We start from the raw sequence: 19,368 nt of genomic DNA, 5'->3' as shown, positions 1-19,368 counted from the left end.
CGGCGGGTCACGCGCGGCGGCGGCGGGCGGGGCCGGGAAGGGGCGGTGGCGGCGGCGGAAGATGGCGGGGTGCGGGTCCGGACTGTGCTGCTGCTGCTGCCCGCGCTGCTGCGGCGAGCGGGAGAGCCGCACCCCCGAGGAGCTGGTACGGCCGCGGCCCCGCGCGCCTCCCGGCCGCCCCCGGCTTCGTGTCCGCCCGCGGCGCCCCGGCGCAGGCCCTTGGCCCGGCCCCGCCGCCGCCGCGCCGGCTGTGGGGAGCGCCCGAGGGCGGGCGGCTCGGGGGTGTTGAGCGTTGCTATGGCGCTGGGCCCGGTGCCTCCGCCCCTGGTGTCGGCGCTTTGCGGCGCGGTACCTCACGCGGCGCCTCCCGGCCCGGCTCCTCAGGCGGCGCGCGGCCCCGCGGCTCAGCCCCTTCCCGCCCTTTCGGCCCGCGCTGCCCCGGTGCCTCAGCCGGCGTTTGCCCGGGCTCGGCCTCTATCCCTGCCCCGGCGACCGGCGCCGCAGCCTGCCCTGCTGCTGCCCTCTCGGTGCAGCGGGCCCTGCCAGCGGGGTGGCTCTGGCAGCGGCTCCCCAGCCGCCGGCACAGGGCAGCACGATCTGTGCAGGGTTTTGTCCGGTGCTTCCCTGTAGCCTGTTGCTGTGAAGGAAGCTGGCATGTAGGTTTAGTACTCGGCTGTGTGATCTTGTGGGAGGCTCCCATACAGAAGTAGTGTGGTAGTGTGGTGCGTTCTTGCTGAGGAGCAAGCTTTAAGGTAACACCCTATACAGTTACCCCAAAGTGGTGGTCTGGCAATCCACGCTGGCTTTATATGCAACAGTGGCATAGGCCTTCCCTGATTCTGGCTTGGCTGCCTACGGTTATGAGGCGTTCATGTACAAGCATTCATTCCCCTGCTGATTTTCCTTCCCCACGTTTGTTTTGCAGACCATCCTAGGAGAAACGCATGAAGAGGAGGATGAGATCCTTCCACGCAAAGACTATGAGGTGAGAAATGAGCTGATAGGAGCTTGAGATATTAATGTGAAAGGAACCGCAGGCAGGTTTTGATCTGCTTGAGTTTGTAATGGGGCAGAATGCATCACTACTTAGATTGCGTTGGCATCAGCAAAGATACCTGGAGTTGCTGTGCTTGCAAAGAACTGCTCCTCATTGTTATACATTTCTGGGTTAAAGCCCTGTGAGTAGAGCTTGAACATCCACAGCTCAAGCCTAGTGGTCTTGTTTCCCCCATGACTGTAGAAAGCATCTGTAGCTACTTGGTCACCATTGCCTTACTGCGATGTCTGTTGTCGTGTTGCAGCAGATCAATCCCGTCTATCGGGTCCTGCTTCTTACAGGACATGTTTGCTTTTTGCATGTCCGTATGGTGGCCCTGAGCTGTTTAGAGCAGTTGCTGTCAGCGTGGATGTCACTAGCCTAGCCTGTTCCTGTTTGGCTTGAAAAGGTGAAGTTGATCTAGGTAGAAGCCCGTTGCATGTTGTAAGTACAACTGGGCAACTCTATATTGCTTTTAGCTCCCTGCTGTGATAAGCTTAATAATTGATGCTATTCATCTGGAGGGGAATTCCTGTCTAGTGTTCCTGTTGTAGTGAGAGGTTAGATATAAAGATCTGACATTATCCCCTGCGCTGTCAAACTGGGGGCGCTTAAGTAAAGTCTAAATCTGTACAATGTGACTTCTTTAATTTAAAGTTGTATGAATCAGTTGTATTCCTGCTTAGTTCCCTGTCTGTTTCAGCTTGGGCAGTGAAATTGTTCTGTTCTTTCACTTCCTGATTGGCAGGATCTAGCTCTGCTGGAAATATTTAAATTAAGTTGTTTGCAAGAGTTCTTTCTCCTACTGTTGTTTGCAAAACCTACTGTGGGGGTAGTAGTGACTTCTGTAACCTTTAACAATGTTTTCTATTCATAGTTTTTTGCACAGTCTGTTGCAGCTGATTCTCTCAAATTGACCTTATGGCATTCTTTCAGAGCTTGGATTATGATCGCTGTATCAATGACCCATACCTGGAAGTTTTGGAGAGCATGGACAACAAGGTAGGACCTTGTTCTTTCTTCTTCATTAGCTTCAGAGTTAAACCAGTGGAAACTGCCTAGAGAAGCTGTGGATGCTCCATCACTGGAAGTATTCAAGGCCAGGTTGGATGGAGCTTTGAGCAACTTGGCCTAGTGTCCTTGCCCATGGCAGGGGGTTGGGCTAGATGACCTTTAAATGTCCCTTCCAACCCAAACCATTCTATGATTCTAAGTATGCTCCACTGCAGAAAGTTTTGTGGGTTTTTTCTTCTTTATGAAAGAAATTCTACTTGATTTCTCTATGAAAAGAATAAAAATACATGTGGGGATTATAGCTCCCAGCATCTGTTCTGATCCTCGGGTTTAAAGTGAGTAAGATGTTCAGGACTTTCAGTTCCCTATTGTCAGTTTGCTGTTGTCACCATCTTCTGTTGATTTATTACTCTAGCTGTACTAGAACTGTGGAATCCAAGATTGGCCTTTTTCTGATCTCCATTTCTATGTTACTTTGACTTGGCTGGTTTTTGGTTTTTTGTTTTTTTTAATCTTCTTCCTAAGCAGAAAGCCCAGAGATACGAAGCAGTGAAGTGGGTGATGGTTTTTGCTATTGGAGTCTGCACAGGACTGGTAAGGATCTTGCTGTTTGGGGGTTGAGGAAAATTCAGGAGACTAAGCAGGAATGATTTAGAAGTCAGTGGCTGAGGAATAAAGAATAAGAAACATTCCCTTTCATGAATTGGAGAGCTTAGTAGCTGGAGCTGTGTTTTGGCAATTATAGCACAGTTTTGCTAGATTATTTTCCAGGAAGCCTTTTTTTCTTTTAGAACTTGCTGTGCTTTCTTTGCAAAGTATTTTGGCAAGTCCTTTAACTCTGCTTACAGTAAAACTTGTCCAAAGTGAGCACTTAATAAAAAAGGATGCCAATTTACAGTTGAACTGTATTTTTTTTTTGATGTTCGGCAGTACGAGTGTCACAGCACGTGCTTTCATGAGTGTTTGAAAATTAGCTCTGCTGACTGTATGCATGCCTCAGTTAAACACCAGCTTTCTTCTGTACCCTGAAGTATGTTGTGGGTGTTAAAAATGCTGCTAGATTAGTACTCTTGAAATGCATCTCTTCAGGAATAATTCCAGGCTGGATCTGTCCCAGTCAGAGTGAGGGAGGCTGCAAATCTCAGCTTCCAAAGTTACTCTGCTCAGAACAATACTTCTTTTTCCACCTTCATCCTGTCCTCCCGTGCATGCATACTTCTGGTAGGACTTACTAGAGGGTGGCCCTTGTTACCTGTATGTAGTAATTTCTGATGACAAATCTGTCTTCTTTTTCATAGGTGGGCCTCTTTGTGGATTTCTTCGTACGGCTCTTTACCCAGCTCAAGTTCCGAGTGGTACAAAGCTGTATCTTTCACCTAGTGTATGGGTTCCTGTTAGACTCAGTGACCTTTTCCATTCTGTTTCCATGTTTTGCTCAGAACAGCTGACTCTCAAACTTCTGCTATCAGTCATGTTGATGATTAATCAAGTTTTCATCTTGCCTATGTAATTCAGCCCTTGAAACCAAGAAATATGTCCAATATCATGAACATAGGCAAAGGCTGATCCCTGAAGGAATGAGCGTTTTCCCTTCCTTGTAGCTCAGTCTTGAGCTCTGAAAAGGAAGCCGGGCTTCCTGATGGGTTGTGTCAGCTGCCCTGGCTGGATTAGGAAGAGCAGGCTTGGCTCATGATGCCAGTGGGACCACCAGACAGTACCAAATTATTGTGTGTCAGTTTGGGGAACATTGTTTTCCTTGACTGTCCCCGCAGCGGTGGAAGAATGCACTGAGAAGGGCTGTCTTGCGTTGTCCTTGCTGGAGCTGCTGGGGTTCAACCTGACCTTTGTTTTTCTTGCCAGCCTTCTGGTCCTGATCCAAGTAAGATTGACATCCACTGCAGCTCCTTACGCAGCCTCCCTTTCCTCTCACACAGGTCCTGGGTATGAAATATCCTTCTTGCTAGAAGCACTTTCTGCCCTGAGACACTGAACTAGCCTCACAGTGCTGATTGATTTAGCTAAGCAGGGTCTTTTGGTCCCTTGCTGTACTCTCTGATGAGATATTGTTGGTCAGCTATGAAATCGAGGCAGCACAACATCAGTGTTTCTTTTCTGCAGCCTGTGGCAGCTGGATCAGGAATTCCTGAAATTAAGTGCTACCTCAATGGGGTAAAAGTTCCAGGAGTTGTGCGTCTCCGGACAGTGGTGTGCAAAGCTATGGGAGTGCTCTTCAGTGTGGCAGGAGGTAAGAAGGGCTGTGTTGTATTGATCTTGTTGGGGTAAGGGTTCACCAAAGGTGGAAAAATTCTGTCCCTGCTGTACATAGGGCACAAATGGCTTCTCATGTCTTTCCAGTGAAATTACTTTGATGGACTGGAGCAGAATCATGAGCCCTGAATGCATATATAGAGTAGAAAATAGACAGAGGATCAGGACTATTGGGGGAACTGGTACTTTTCTGGGTGGGCTAGTCAGAAGTGGTGCTGTGGCTCAGTCCAAGAGGGAGACCTGAGAATTCTCCAGAACACATTGTCTAGAGCAGCCTGAAGGAGGCTATGTTCCAGGCATCAGGGCAGAGTATCTTGGAGAGCTCAGAGTCCTTGTAACAGCTGCCTTTGAGTGGTTCCACCCACCTGAGGTCAGTGCAAGTTTGAGGGGTGAGGGGGCAGGAGGCAGGAGCCGGCACTGTCCTTCACTTTGAGGGGGGAGGGGCTGCAGGCCTGCAGGCTTGGCACAGGGGACTGTGCCATGGCATGGGAGTGGTGAGCTGATCTCTTCTGGCATTGTCACCAAGGGAGGGTGGCCCAGGGAGTGTGTTGCCTCATCAGTCTTATTTTTCCAGGTCTTTTTGTCGGGAAGGAGGGTCCAATGATTCACAGTGGTGCTGTTGTGGGTGCGGGTTTGCCACAGGTTAGTGCTGGCCTGGGTCGTTGGCCTGGTCACACCACTGCTTTGTAAGGGTACTGTGAGGACAGAGTTTCCATCTCCTATGTTTCTAAATCTTTACTTTGTTTGTAGTTCCAGAGCATCTCTTTGAGGAAGATCCAATTTAACTTTCCCTATTTCCGCAGTGACAGGTACTGTACCCAGGATGTGGAGGAGGGGAGAGGAGGATGAGTGAGCAGACTTCCTTGGGAGTGGGGTGGCGGGCTGGGATGAATCAGTCAGTTGTCTTTTCAGTCTTTCTCTAGTGTCCTGCCGTTTCGTTCTGCAGCAAGGCAACACCAGGACTTGACTCTTTCATGCTGCTCTGCTCTGGTCTCCATGTTCATTAATGTTCTCATGTACTACTCAGCAAATCTCTACCCATATAAAACCTTTAATCTGAATGGTTAAATGGTTTCACTGTTGAGAACAAGCTCAGTTACTCACCCTTTATGACCAAGATACAGTACAGAGGAGGCTGGTTCACCTGGATGTGAACAAAATCTTGCCCTTCCTTCTCTGTAATTCTTTCAAGTGATGTGGGAGTCCCACATTGTAGGATGGTTCTTTGTATACTGGGCAGTTGTGCAGTGCCAGAGTTTTGCTCTGTGTTGGGCTCTACAGAAAGAGCATGATGCTGCAATGACTTGCTGAATAGATGGTGTTACCTGATGGTGTCTCCAGAGCTCCACTTCACTAAACTGAGATTGTTTTCCTTTTTGTTTCAGGGATAAAAGGGATTTTGTGTCTGCTGGAGCTGCTGCAGGGGTTGCGGCTGCCTTTGGAGCCCCAATTGGGGGCACTCTTTTCAGCCTGGAAGAAGGTTCCTCTTTCTGGAACCAGGGACTTACATGGAAAGTGGTGAGTGATGACTGGCTTCTTCTGTGTGGCTCTTCCTTGAGCTGGGAGGGTTTGTCCATGAGGGCATTCAGATTATCCTGTCTCCTGAGCTCTCCTGGCAGGAGAGAGATTGCCTGCTCTATCAGCACTCCAGAATTACTACAGATGAAGAGCAGAGATGAGTCCAGTACTGTCTGGAACTATGGGACAGCTCCGTAGGCAGTAGATTTAGCATGTCTGGGAGAAAGGGCTTCTGTGCCTGGGCTCTCTGCAATCCCATCCTTTTGGAGCAGAGTAGGCAGGTGGTGCATTTCTTTCTGCTTTTCTCTGCCTTGGGGAGCCGTATTGCAGCAATGCCCTGTGCCTTCAGGTTGGCAGTTTCCCTGCCTGTAGTGCCTACTTTCATGAAATGTGTTAAACATGTGTTGGATTTCATGACACTTTTGGCATTTCTTATGCCAAACATCCTGTTGATGGGATTCAGTTAGTCTGTTCTTTCTCAGCAGCAGCAAAAGAAGCCAGGGGACTGGCCAGCATAGCAACTTGCTCAGAGCCAATGAAGACCTCAATTCCAAAACAAGCTGTGTTAGTGCCTTGTAATTGATTTGCAACTGCAAATTAACATATTTGCAAAAGAAAAAAAAAAAAAGCTTTTACTGCAAGAATTACTAGGTGAAATTCCTAACTTCTTGTGCAGGAAACCAAATCAGATGATTCTAGTAGTCCATTGTAGCTCTGTGCTCTTTTGCAGCAGAGAATGGGTGTTAAACCACAGTGAATTATTTTGCTAAAGCCTGAGAAGGCTTTTAGGTTCTCTTCCCCAGGCATAAGTTTTAAGGAAGTGAACTATGCCAATTTTAATTTTAGGAGTCTTTACTTCCTATTTTATTTTTTACTTCTTCAGCTTTTCTGTTCCATGGCTGCCACCTTCACACTGAATTTCTTCCGCTCTGGAATTCAGTTTGGAAGTTGGGGGTCTTTCCAGCTCCCTGGGCTGCTGAACTTTGGGGAGTTTAAGGTAAGGTTTAGTGCTGTTATTTCCCACACCCCAGCCTCCAGTCTCTTGTCAGTTCAGTGTTCCTTTCTGGTTTTTTTTCTGATACATGCTTGTATTTCGTTGAAGGGCAGTTGGTATTTAGCTGCAATACATTGATAGCCTAAGACAGAATTCTTCCCCTTTGGTCATAGCAGCTAAAAGTCTCCTGATGCGAAGACAGATGCATTGGTAGAAATTGCAGCAACTACTGTAATGATTTTTAAATTTTTTTTTTATGCTTTTCTGCATGTAGTGCTCTGAGTCTGATAAGAAATGCCACCTCTGGACGGCTGTGGACTTGGGCTTCTTCATTCTGATGGGGATTGTAGGAGGCCTTCTTGGAGCCACCTTCAACTGCCTGAACAAGAGACTTGCGAAGTACCGCATGCGGAACGTGCATCCCAAGCCAAAGCTGGTCAGGTATTTGTGCCTCTTGAATTTGTGCAGGCATCTCTTGATCTGTGTTCAGTGTCCCAAAGCAAAAGCATCAGTCCAGAAGACCCAGTGAGTGGGATTGGAGGAAATCTTAGACCTGTTCTTTTTGAAATCACAAAATGAAGCCTCCATAGAACTCAAACTTGAAAGTGAACACCAGAAACCAAATGTTACAGCCCCTGTGCATTTTTGTAATTGCTGTGGTGGTACAGAGAGAGCTGCAAACCCCCTTGCAAGGGCTACGAAGGGAGCTTTTTATCATAAAGGCTATAGCTGAACAAACCAGGGCTTTGTCTTCATCTGGTGGTTTTATTTTTTTACAAAGCAGATGTGGGAGGAATAGCTGATCCCACTTTTTTTTTATTATTTTCTTGGTTAATTAAATCCACAACTGAGCTAATATCTGTGCTATTTAGAGAGAGAATTGCCATATAATTCTGGAAAACAGCTGTTTGTTTGCTCTAGACAATTCCTAAATAAGAAGCCCAGGTTTAAAAAAACACGTGTGTTTCAGCAATTAGAAAAGAGATTATGAGAGACTATACATCAACTTGTCCAGTCCTGTCTAGCCTTTTACCTTGTAAGGATCTACAGAACATGGTTTCCATGTGAACAGCCTCATTACCAGACCCTTCCCTGTGGCTTTTTATACGTGACTGCTATGTGTTCTCTGGGCAGAAATAGCCTTTTTGGGGCAGGCAATTAACAAGGGGAGTTAACGCAATCCCTGGCAACCAAATCGTAATTCAGCTTGACTTGCAGAGTCCCCCCTGCTTCTGATGTTAAACTGTGGTGACTGCTGCTGCTTGCAGCCTTACCAGTCATGTGCAAAGCTGGGACTGGGTTACAGGGCTGAGTGTGGCTTCAGTGTGTGGTTTCTATTGTGTACTTGCAGAGTCTTGGAGAGCCTGCTGGTGTCATTGACTACCACGGTCGTGGTCTTTGTAGCCTCCATGGTTCTGGGGGAATGCCGGCAGATGTCTTCCACCAGTCAGAATGGCAATGACACTCTGAGCCTGCAGGTGAGGGATCTTGCATGAAGATTATATGTCCCCATCATATTGTTCATCCTCCAGAGAAGCACAGGCACGTATGAGCTTTTGACAGCATGCAGTATATAACAAAATTTCAGTGAAAGCCTGGAGACAGTTGCAAGAACTTAGAGTAACAGTGAAAGCTATCCTTTGTGCTTTCGGATTTTGGCAAAGCAGCTCAGACTGTGAATCAGGGAGCCCATTGATGCTGCAGGCCCCAGCTCTGCTTTTGGTGTTTGGTCTGAACTTCCCAAAGTGTGGGCTGACAGCCCTATGCAGAAGGTTAGTCCCACTGCACCCAAAGGCTAATGTAGGAGAGTGGATTTTAACTGTTTGTGTCTGTGTCCTGTGTTAGGGTGTGTCAGAGGATGTGAATTCAAGCATCAAAACTTTTTTCTGCCCAAACGAAACCTACAATGACATGGCCACACTTTTCTTCAACCCGCAGGAGTCGGCTATCCTGCAGCTCTTCCACCAGGATGGTGAGTAGCTAGGAGGCAGTACCCTATCCCATGCTTAGGCTTCAGAGCTTCATCTTGCTTGAAACAGCCTTGTCGTAAGAACCACAGGGCTAAGAGCATCTCCAGGCCTTCATGGCTCTGGGGCACTGCTATTACAACAGGTGAAAGCTTCCTCCATGGAAAGAAAGGCCTACTTTTCCTCTCTCTTTTTTTTCTTTTTTTTTTTTTTCCAACTTATTCATTGTCTTCATGTATGTTTGGACTGGGAGACAAATAGCTGTTGTGAGATGAGTCTGCTGCAAGCTGAGGGGTGGATGGTGCAAGACTACTGTCTTTGTCCGACAGGCCTGTGCCCCTTTAGTCATGATTCTTCTTGTGTTGCAGGTACTTTCAGCCCAGTCACACTGTCCTTGTTCTTCCTTCTCTATTTCTTACTCTCCTGCTGGACATACGGGATCTCTGTGCCCAGTGGTCTTTTTGTGCCGTCTCTGCTTTGTGGGGCTGCCTTCGGACGCCTGGTCGCCAACCTCCTCAAAAGGTGCATTGAGTGTGCGTATGCGTGCGAGAGATGTGCTGCAGATGCATACTGAGCTCAGGTTATTCCAGTCTTTGGGATCTGTGTTTTGCCCTAGCTACATTGGCCTGGATCACATCTACTCAGGAACATTTGCGCTGATTGGGGCAGCAGCATTCCTGGGAGGAGTGGTTCGCATGACAATTAGCCTGACTGTCATCCTAATTGAATCCACCAACGAGATCACCTACGGGCTCCCAATAATGATCACCCTTATGGTGAGTGCAGGGTCTTAGCTCTGGCTTCTTGCAGACTGCTTGGACATGTGCTGGCCCTGAATCTCTCTTCTTTCCAGGACTGTGATAAACCAGGGAGTCTTGCACTTGGAGCAACAACTCAGTAGACCTTCCATTTGCTCTGCAGGTAGCCAAATGGACAGGAGACTTTTTCAACAAAGGCATCTATGACATCCATGTGAATTTGCGAGGAGTGCCTCTTCTGGAGTGGGAAACAGAGGTGGAAATGGATAAGTAAGTCTGCTCCCCTTGGCAGGGCTGTGGCTTAGAGTTTGTGGTAGGGTTCTTAGAATGTTGTAATGCAGGGGGATGATACTTCATCTCCAATGAACCTGGGTGCTCTGAGAGGAGCAGCTGTGAGGAGGACTGCTGTGAGAAGATTTAGGAGTTGTGCATCAGGCCTGTGGCAGGAAAGAGGTGCTGGAGCCCTTTCTGAGGAGGGGTGGATGGGTAGAGATCTGAGGAACAGATTTGTGAGGTTCAGCTGTGAAAGTGTTCCACTGGACTTGGCTTCTTGCAGAATTTCATCTTCTTCCAACCCGTCATCTTACCAGGTTTAAACACCTTCTGTGTTGGAAACTTTTTCCTTGCTTATAGTGCATCATTGGATGTAATGCTATGTTAAAAAAAAATAACAAGTCAATTGTGCCAGCACCACTGATGACACAGTGAAGGTGAGCACACAGGTCCTGCCTTAGCTGGCAGAACTAAACTGCAGCAGACTCCTTCAGGATCTCATTTTGGGGCTGGTGTGTTTCCTTGTTTGTCTGTCACCACCCTTCTGTCACATGTGATGCACGCAGCAGTCTTGGATTTTTGTTTCCTCAGACTACGAGCCAGTGACATCATGGAACCCAACTTGACGTATGTCTACCCACACACCAGGATCCAGTCCCTTGTTAGCATCCTGCGCACAACTGTCCATCATGCCTTCCCTGTAGTGACTGAGAACCGGGGCAATGAGAGGGAGTTCATGAAGGGAAATCAACTGATAAGTAACAACATCAAATTCAAGGTAAAAAGTTGATAAGTTGAAGAGTAGAGAGCTCTGTTTTGCAGGTGGAAGGCCCTTTCTTTTGTTGTCTCATTTTTTGTCAGTGCAGAATTCAGGTCAGAGATAAGCACCTACTGCAATACAAAATTTTCAGGGACTCAATTTCATTCCATTCTCTGGGTCATGGTAAAGGCAGAGGAGTGGGCTGCATTCCTAGAGGCAAAAGTTAAGAGGGCTAAGTAACCTGTTTAGGATAGACATGGAAAAAAAAGTTCAGTTTTGGCACTGAAATACTGAACCCATCATTGACATCAGTAGTAAGGGCCTAAACACTCCTGCTTTGTAGGAGGGGTAGTGGGGCAGATGCTTTAGTCTCTTGGGAAAATTAAAATTTAAAGTCAGAATGAATAATGAACATGCCTGTTCTAGCAAAAAAGGGTGCTTGAGTTCCTAAACATTAGGTTCTGTTTCCAAGGAGAATACAGTCCTATTGCTATACTTACAAGTGCTGAAACAGCACTGACTAAGGAACATCTTACCTGGTGACATAAAGTTATGATCAAGTAGTTCATAGTCACTCTTGGATAGCTGTTGACCTGCTTAGTGAGTATCTGAGAATTTTTGTTGTATCCAGAAATCCAGCATCCTCACCCGAGCTGGAGAGCAGCGTAAGCGTAGTCAGTCTATGAAATCCTACCCATCAAGTGAATTGCGTAACATGTGTGACGAGCACATAGCAACGGAGGAGCCACCAGAAAAGGAGGATCTGCTGCAACAGATGCTAGAGAGAAGGTGAGATCCTGGTAGGCACAAATGTAGGGCAACAGGGTGTTTCCATATGTTGAGATGTGTTGTGGTGCTTCATACAGTCCCAGTCATTCCATATGTCCGAGGAAACAGTGCTAGAATCCGTGTTTTAGAAGAAGTGGCTTGTTGGGTCTCATGAGCCAGTGCCGGGGCTCCCACCTGTGACTGAGTCCTAGGCTAATGCCTTGATGGTGTCCAACCTGTTAACTTACATTTCCTTCAAACACTTGTCCAGGAATATTTCCTGGAGAGGATGGAATACCTGGGAAAATGTCTGTAGAAACTGATGCCGCCCTCTTGTCTGCAGAAACCTGAGGGCTTTGCAGCTCACTTCTCCTAAGAGAGGAGCTAATGGCCTGGTGCCATAATAGTGATACCAGCTTTCTGGTAACTGGGCTGAGTCACCAGGCTTGTGTTGTTGTTGCTTCCAAGCAGAAGCCCAGCCTAGTGAGTCAGTTTCTAACCTAGTGACATTGAAAGTAGAGTCCTGGCCCTGATGTTTTGCCAGATGCTTCAGCTTTTACTAGAATCTGAACAAGTCGGCACTGAAAGCTGCTTTAGTAGCAAGTGATTTGAAATTGAATTAGGAGACTGTCTCCATTCTGCTGCTGTTGTTATACTGCACCCATGGTAATGGCTCTCAACCCACCACTCTGCTATTTTGTTTGTTGGAGAAAAGACTTGCTTGCCTCTAGCCAGAGTCCCTGAAATGTTCAGGAGGTTGCAAAGAACTGAAATCACTGTTATTTTGGAGGCAGGGGTATGTATCTCTCCTTAAGTTCATGCAACTTATAACATGTACTGTTAAACTGTTACAGATATACTCCCTACCCCAACCTGTACCCTGACCAGTCTCCCAGTGAAGAGTGGACCATGGAGGAACGCTTCAGACCTTTGACCTTCCATGGCTTGATCTTGCGCTCACAGCTGGTCACCCTCCTTGTCAGGGGTGTTTGTTACTCCGAGAGCCAGTCAGTGAGTCTTCTTAATCAGGAATTGTAGCAGAGACATCCCTAGGTTGGGAAAAATATTATGGGCTGACAAAAAGAATTTACCTATTTTTACACTTTTTAAGGGATGCATCTGTGTTTTACAAGCTGTAGATGGGTAGTGTGAATTCTCCCTTGCAGCTCTAGAATAAAGGGAATTGAATTTGTGTTTATCCCCAGGAAAAGAGGACAGCTACCATTTAAAACACAAACGAACAGACCTGTTTGTTGCATAAAGTTGCAATCCTGTCTGGAGAATTGAGGGCAGATATTAAATACAAACAGAGCAACAGCAGTGTATACCGTGTGTTTTTACTGCTCCGAACCAAGGTCTTGCCAGAAGTGTCACCTGTATTGCCGAGATCAGCATGAGCATTTGTTTGAGGCCCATCTTCCACAAGGCTGTAATGTTGCTGCCCTCCAGTGATGCGTGTAGATCTGTCAGTCTGGAGAGCAGATCCATTGCTGTGTCAACTAAAGGCCTGTGTAGGTTTGGGCCTGCACCACTGCATTCTGAGAGCACTGTTAGGAGTGCGCCTCTACAGAAGTGCTATCTGTGGGCGTGGGGTGAGGTCTGGGTAAGCAAGTGCTGCTTGCAGCCCATATACTAGCTGGGACAGCAATACATCAGTTCAGCGGGATTTGTTTTAATTGCAGAGTGCAAGTCAGCCTCGTCTATCCCACGCAGAGATGTCAGAGGATTACCCCCGCTATCCAGATATCCATGACCTGGACCTGACGTTGCTGAACCCTCGCATGATAGTGGTAAGAGATGCACTGCAGTTTGACAGTGTTTCCTGGTACATGTTGAGGACTGTCCCAAGCCTTTATAGAAGGCTGAGGACATGTTTAAGCCCACTCTTGGGTGCAGTGACCAACAACATCCTGTGCTTCTCAGGCATTCAGTCAGCCTTGCCTGCATGTGGAAATCAAGCCTCATACCTGCTATGGGGTAACATCACACACAGGTGCTTTATGTTGATTCATACATTGCCTGTCTAGTTTAACTTCCTTCTAGATTAAGACTCCTTCCCGAGTGAGATTGAACAGGCAAATTGCTGATACCTGTTTGGAGCTCTGTGTGCTGGCAGCTCAGTCAGTGGCAGGCCTGTCATCACCTTTGTGACAGGAAGGTTGCTGTGAAAGCCAAAGTTCTAATATCCATTCTTATTTTCATGGACCTGCATTTATCCTGCTCAGAGGCTTTTTGCAGCATTGGGCTCTTAAGATCATGGGTTACAGTGTTCAAACAAGCTGTGACAAATTCATGTTCTTGTAGAGAATTTCATCTTTGTGGAGAAATAGAAGATGCCCACAGTCCAGTACCCTGTCCAGAGATCAGTGCATTGGAGGACTTACAGGAATTGCTTGTTTGTGATTCCCAGAGATAGTGAAAATTCCTCTTGTAAGTAATATAATTGTTTGTCTTTCATAGGATGTCACTCCATACATGAACCCATCGCCCTTTGCTGTCTCTCCAAATACTCATGTGTCACAAGTCTTCAACCTGTTCAGGACAATGGGACTCAGACATTTGCCGGTTGTGAATGCAGTTGGAGAGGTGAGTCTTTATCTCCATTTTGTCTTGGCTGAGCAAGGAAGCCACTGTGGGTTTTTTGCAATGTTTTCCACCTTTGGGAGAATTAAGATTCTAACATCAAACAGAAATGCTTTAAAGAGATCAGAATGTGATCTTCTCAAGGCCCTGAAGCATTGTTGATTACTGTGACTTTTGTTACCATCTTTTGTGTACAAGCCTGCTTCCTGCTTTCCCTCGAAGTCTTTCTCCTGTCTCGGGCTGGCAGCATGTAAAAGCTCTTACTGTCTTGTACCTGTTGAGAGGCCTTGAGCTCATCAGAGGCCACTAATTTGGCTTCCTCTTTGACAGCTTTATTCAAGGACAGGAGCAGAATTTCCTGTGTGTTGAGGCAGGAGGTTTTTCTGCTGGAAGGGAACTTGCATTCTGTTCCTACTCATAGGAGCAGCAAAAGAAAGGAGTCTTTGAATGATCTGCGCTTGATTCACTGTGCTTGTGTCTTTGCCATCTACAATGCTCAGGAATACCCAGTAGGTGTCAGTAACTTCCTAAAAACATGAAGAGAAACTGTTTCCATTGAGTGAACTGGTTTGTATGAGACAGCAGTGCTTTTTCTGCCTCTTGGGGTTTCTAATAGCTGCTCTGCAGAGCCTGTGCATTGAAAACAAGAGATGTTGACTTGTTCCATGTTTAGTACAGGATGCTCTTCTAGTACTAGAGAGCAGCCTAGTTCTAAACTTTTTCAATGTGTAAAATCACTGAGGTGTTTCATCAGCTGAAGCATGTGGCTTTGACTCTTTCCCCAACAGGCTGGGAGAGGGTCCCTTTTGTGAATTGCCAGCTAGTGATGGTCAGCGTGCAGTCACCACTTAGCTAGACTTGGCCATTTCTCTGTTTTGGTCTTTAGAGCTTCCTAGAATGTATCTAATATGAGCTCTCTGCAGTTATGTCATGTGGGATACCAGAAATGTGTCTTAATGAAGCAATAAGAGACAGCTTTGCTATTGCCAATTGTAGTTTTCACTTTCCAAAGGATTTAGATACATCTGTATGATGTCTAACATGGACAGAATTTCTCTTCCTAGGCAGGGGTAACTTCTGCTGTGGCCAGACACGATAGCAATGGTTAAGCTGTCCGTTTGGGTGTAGTTAAAGCAGTGTCTTGCCTGTAGATAAGTGCTGGGAGAGGGAGGGGCATTGGTTTGTTGAGATTTGAACTTGAACCCACTCAAACTCAGCATTGGTGAAGAACTGCTTGCAGGTTCCCTCTTTTTGGGGGATTGAAAAGAACAGCAGCTCTACCATGCACGCCTCTTAGTGGCACATTTGTGGTACTGACTTGTATCTTTTTTCCTTTTTTCTTCCTCTTTTAAGATTGTTGGGATAATCACTCGGCACAACCTGACCCACGAATTTCTGCAGGCAAGACTGAGACAACACTATCAGACCATTTGATGCCCCTGCCCACCCTGCCCCACTGTTGGTGTGGCTTCCTCCCTCTTCCAAGCCTGCACACGCGCTCGCATTCTGCTTGGACCCCACAAGGCCCAAGACTTGCCGTTTGGCTTCTCACATGCATATCAAGCCTGGGGAGCTGGAAAACATCTTGCTAGCCAGAGAATTAGAGGAGCTGCCTGAGTCCAGAGCTGTTGATTGGTCTCAGGCACTTGGTTGACCACTCTTGATACAGGTTTTTTCTTTTCCCATGCCCCAGTTATCTCCTTTCATCAGATGTTGTCCTTACACTGTACGTTCCACTATTTTGTTCCATTTTGGGTTTACTTTTTTAAGGATTGGAAAAAAAAATCTAGCTCCGCTGTGTCCCATGCAGAGAACTGCAGCATCTTTTCCCTATCGTCCTGTATGTCTCCCTTTTCCTCTTCCTCCCTTGTTCCTGCAACTGTTGCCTTATTTGTGTGAGAAGGGGGTCTCTGTAAAGGCCAAGAAGAGGTACTGAAGTTTGCAGTTGTAAAATAGCTGCTCAGGAGGATGTATTTCCTCAAAAGTGGTATTAAAAAATCCAGCTCTTTGGAAGTATACTTCTCTTTGCGGGTGCTCTAAGTTGCCTGTGTCTTTCCACTCTGGCTTCATGTGTTCCCAATTTCTCTCCCTCTTTCATGGGGAAGTGTCCCTGCTGTGATGTTTTTGACAGCAGCTGACTTTTGAGAGCAGCTCAGCAAATCAGGAGTTCAAAACAGTTCAATTCCAGTTACTCTTTGGGATTATAAATATTTAATACATTTACAGAGCATCTCGGAGAAGGAAGATCTCTTTCCATGTTAGCTGTTGCAATTATCTCCCTTTAAGAGACTCTTCTAAGGCACTTTGTGGCACTCCACTTTGTCACTACCCTGACACTCCTGCATTTCTTGGCATTTGTAGGCACTTTGTCCTTGTGATCCAACAGCAAGAGCCTGGGACACCTTTCCAGCTAGGGTTGGAGACCAGGGAACCCCACATCCCCAGGGCATGGTGAAGTGTTGCTTTCTGGAGGCAGATAGAACTGATGCCCTGTCTCTGGCTTGGTTGAATTATCTCTGTGTCATGAGAGGAGCTGGCGTAACTTCAGGCTGCCATACAGGAGCGATACTTGGTGCTGGTGACTTAACAAGCAGGATCTGCTGCAGGGTGATAAGTGGGGCTGTCTGTGCTCTAAAAATGCTTGGGATAATGTTTGGAACTGCTACAGCTGAATATCTGTAAGGGTAAAATGCGCACTTAGAAGCTAGTTGCAGCCAGTTCACTGCTTTAGCAGGTACCATCCTGGCCAGCACCTGTATTGTTCCAGCAGGCACCTGCCTTCCTGAGTTTTGCATACAGATAACCCTCAGTGGGAAGCCAGCATTGTGCCTCCAGGGGCTGCAGAGCTGATTGGCTTGATAAAGCACAGAGCATTCTCTCAGCCCGGAGACTGGGCCTAGTAACTTGGGGAATGTACACAGCCTCTGAGCACTCCTGTTAACCTGTTGTCTGCCGTAAGGAGCTAGCTAGATGAGAGTTGTGGCAGAAGGAAATGGAGCATTATTGTATTTTTTGAATTCAGGAACTCATCTGAAGATTTTCCTGACTAAGCCTGAAGAAGTTGTACCCTTTCCTTACATGTGTCAAAACACAAAATCTGTTAAAACAGCCTCTTTGAGTGACATTGTAGAAGCTGATTGTTCCAGGGCACTGCTCTGCAAAGTGCTGGCTGCCAAGCCCTACTACAGTTAGGGTTAGGAGGAGGTTTTGTGCCCAGGTCATCACCAGCCATGGTCTTGATATAGGGCTCTGAGTCACTGGAACTCTTAAATGTTCATGGAGTCTTTGCAGTGCAGGTAGTTGGTAGACAGATGTATTCTCTGGCTGTGCTTGCAGTAAAGGCAGCTGAGTCATGGGAGGCTCTTGACTTTCGTCCAGCAGATGAGAGGAAACTTGGTCTTACAAGTGGTTCCTGAGGCCAAGTTTTAGGGTAGAATTTGTCCTTGTCATACAGTGCATGACATGGCTCAGTTGGAAAGTTTGGTTTTAGCAAAGCTGTTTGTAAGCACTTAGATTTTAATTTTTGTTCCTCTCCATTCACATCTGGAGGCCCTTTTTTCACTTAGTGTTCTTTCCCACCTGCTGCCTCATTAAGAGGGGAAGGGTAGATCTGTGTTTGTTTTTAAGAATGTATTTATACCATTTCCTCAAAGGCAAGAGTTGGCTGTGGTATGTGCAATGGCGGTTGTTGCAAAGGAAGCTGTGTGTCTCCCAGGACCCTCTGTTAACTACAGCCACTCTCCAGCACTGCTTGAGAAGTGACCTATCTATAAAGAACAGGGAGTATGTTTGTTCTTTTCCCTTTCTTGCTCTGGAATTTGCAGCAAAAGCTCTTGTCTCCTCCACTAAAATAGTTTTGCTGACTTCTGAATATCCTAGCTCCATTTCACGTAAGTCACACAAGCTCTTAAAGTTCCGAGAGTAAAACGAAGGTGTTTTCCTACAGCCAGTATCCATCTTGTGCCTTCAACCTGGGCTTCTTGGCTGGGACAGGTGTGGCATGTTCCTTAGAGCATATGAATTGTCATTGGCTACTGCTTTCAACTCGCAAGTTCTTTCATTGTGAGTAAGGATGTTTGTTCTCTCTGATTAGTCTCTGCAGATGATTTCTAAAATGCCTGTGTTCCTGAGCTCTGGTCTTGCACTGAGCTATTTCAAGAAACTTTCAGCACCCTTTTGCACTTCCTGAAGCTGGACTGCAAGTTTGAAATACACTTCTGTTAACCTGCCATTCATTCAAAGGATTTGTGCTCATGGACAGTTACAAATCACAAGAATCCTGCTTTGATGGGATTTCAGATCACACTAATGTGGAATTAGCAATCCCATATAGTCAGAGCACCTGTCGAGAATGCCCCATGTCTCACCGTTTCTTCTTATTCTTGTTGAATGATTGTGTGGAAGGTTCCTTCTCTTCCTGTGCATGAATAGGGCTCCTTAAGATTGTTTGCCTTGAGCTGGTCATGTCCTATTTTATTTCTGTACACAAATTGCAGCAGTGTATTTTGCTGCAGGATGTCTTGTCATGGCTACTGAGGCCTGGAGTTAGGCAATCCAGGCAGAACAGGCTAAAAATCTTGTCAAGGTTTGAGCACCAGCTGCGCTTCCCCATGAGAAAGCCACTTGCCTTCAGCCTGCTGTCAGCACCATCTGTTCTGCCTGTGCATCTATCAAATGTTCCAGCTGGAAAACACACTCCTTCCGTAAAGAAGTTTTAAGTGAGGATGGTGGATGACCCTGTCAGCTGCTTCAAAGGGAAATCTCAGTGTGCAATCGCTGTTATGTAGCCTGCAGGAAGGGAATTACAAGTTCATCTGATGTTTGGAGATGCAGCATTTCTCTTCTGCTGAGGACTGATGCAAAGGGGCTTGTGTTGAATCAGTCTTTTCCCACACTTTGATCACTTACTTCCTTTCTTACAACACACTAACTGCTTCTACTCTGGCTCTTGTTGCTTAGTGATTTACCAACAAAATTACTTCTAACATAGGTGCCTGTAACCTTTAACTCAGAGCAACACTAAAGGAGTAGTAACCAAGAACTGGATTAGTATTGATGGCAAAAGTTAGGGGGTAGTATGGGGCATTCTTCCCTGCCTCATGGTTTCCTGTGCAGTGTTAATTATGCAGTTTTGACTTGTTAACTTACTGTGAGCCATTCCAATGGTAGCAACTTACCTTTCCATTTGGTTGTTTTTTTGCACTGTTTTTTGTTATGAAATGATGTAAGCTAATTCCACAGTGTATATAAATTGTATTTTTTTTTAAATTTGTATAAATATATTTTTATTTGAGCTATGGCACTTGGGAAGTATTCATGTAACCATAACATGTCTGAGAGTAAAATGTTTGTGTGTCTCCTTCAGCACTTTCAAGGCCTTTTGATGTTTCTAGTGTTGTCTTACTTTTGCCCTTTTGTTACAACAAAGC

The 19,368-nt window shown here is 46.3% G+C and overlaps 1 protein-coding gene across 2 annotated transcripts; it reads left to right on the top strand.

Annotated features, from left to right (window-relative positions):
• Positions 1–10: 10 nt before the first annotated feature.
• Positions 11–19,306, top strand: CLCN6 (chloride voltage-gated channel 6). Of its 2 annotated transcripts, none has more exons than XM_056330963.1 (23): positions 11–145; positions 926–985; positions 1,973–2,038; positions 2,579–2,644; positions 3,349–3,415; positions 3,823–3,929; positions 4,169–4,295; positions 4,893–4,960; positions 5,069–5,127; positions 5,704–5,836; positions 6,720–6,833; positions 7,105–7,271; positions 8,182–8,308; positions 8,676–8,802; positions 9,166–9,319; positions 9,414–9,573; positions 9,719–9,825; positions 10,420–10,606; positions 11,220–11,377; positions 12,211–12,367; positions 13,039–13,146; positions 13,817–13,942; positions 15,293–19,306. In XM_056330963.1, exons 1-23 carry the CDS (start codon positions 62–64, stop codon positions 15,371–15,373), a joined length of 2,610 nt encoding a protein of 869 aa, XP_056186938.1. In that variant the 5' UTR covers positions 11–61; the 3' UTR covers positions 15,374–19,306. The 2 variants fall into 2 exon arrangements, with proteins under 2 accessions (XP_056186938.1, XP_056186937.1); XM_056330962.1 differs by having other exon boundaries at positions 2,576–2,644.
• The last annotated feature ends 62 nt before the right edge of the window (positions 19,307–19,368 follow it).

Source organism: Falco biarmicus, chromosome 3 (genome assembly GCF_023638135.1).
Source record: "Falco biarmicus isolate bFalBia1 chromosome 3, bFalBia1.pri, whole genome shotgun sequence".
Classification (NCBI taxonomy): domain Eukaryota; kingdom Metazoa; phylum Chordata; class Aves; order Falconiformes; family Falconidae; genus Falco; species Falco biarmicus.
Note: the sequence above shows the minus strand (reverse complement) of the source record. Positions and strands in the feature narration are given on the sequence as shown.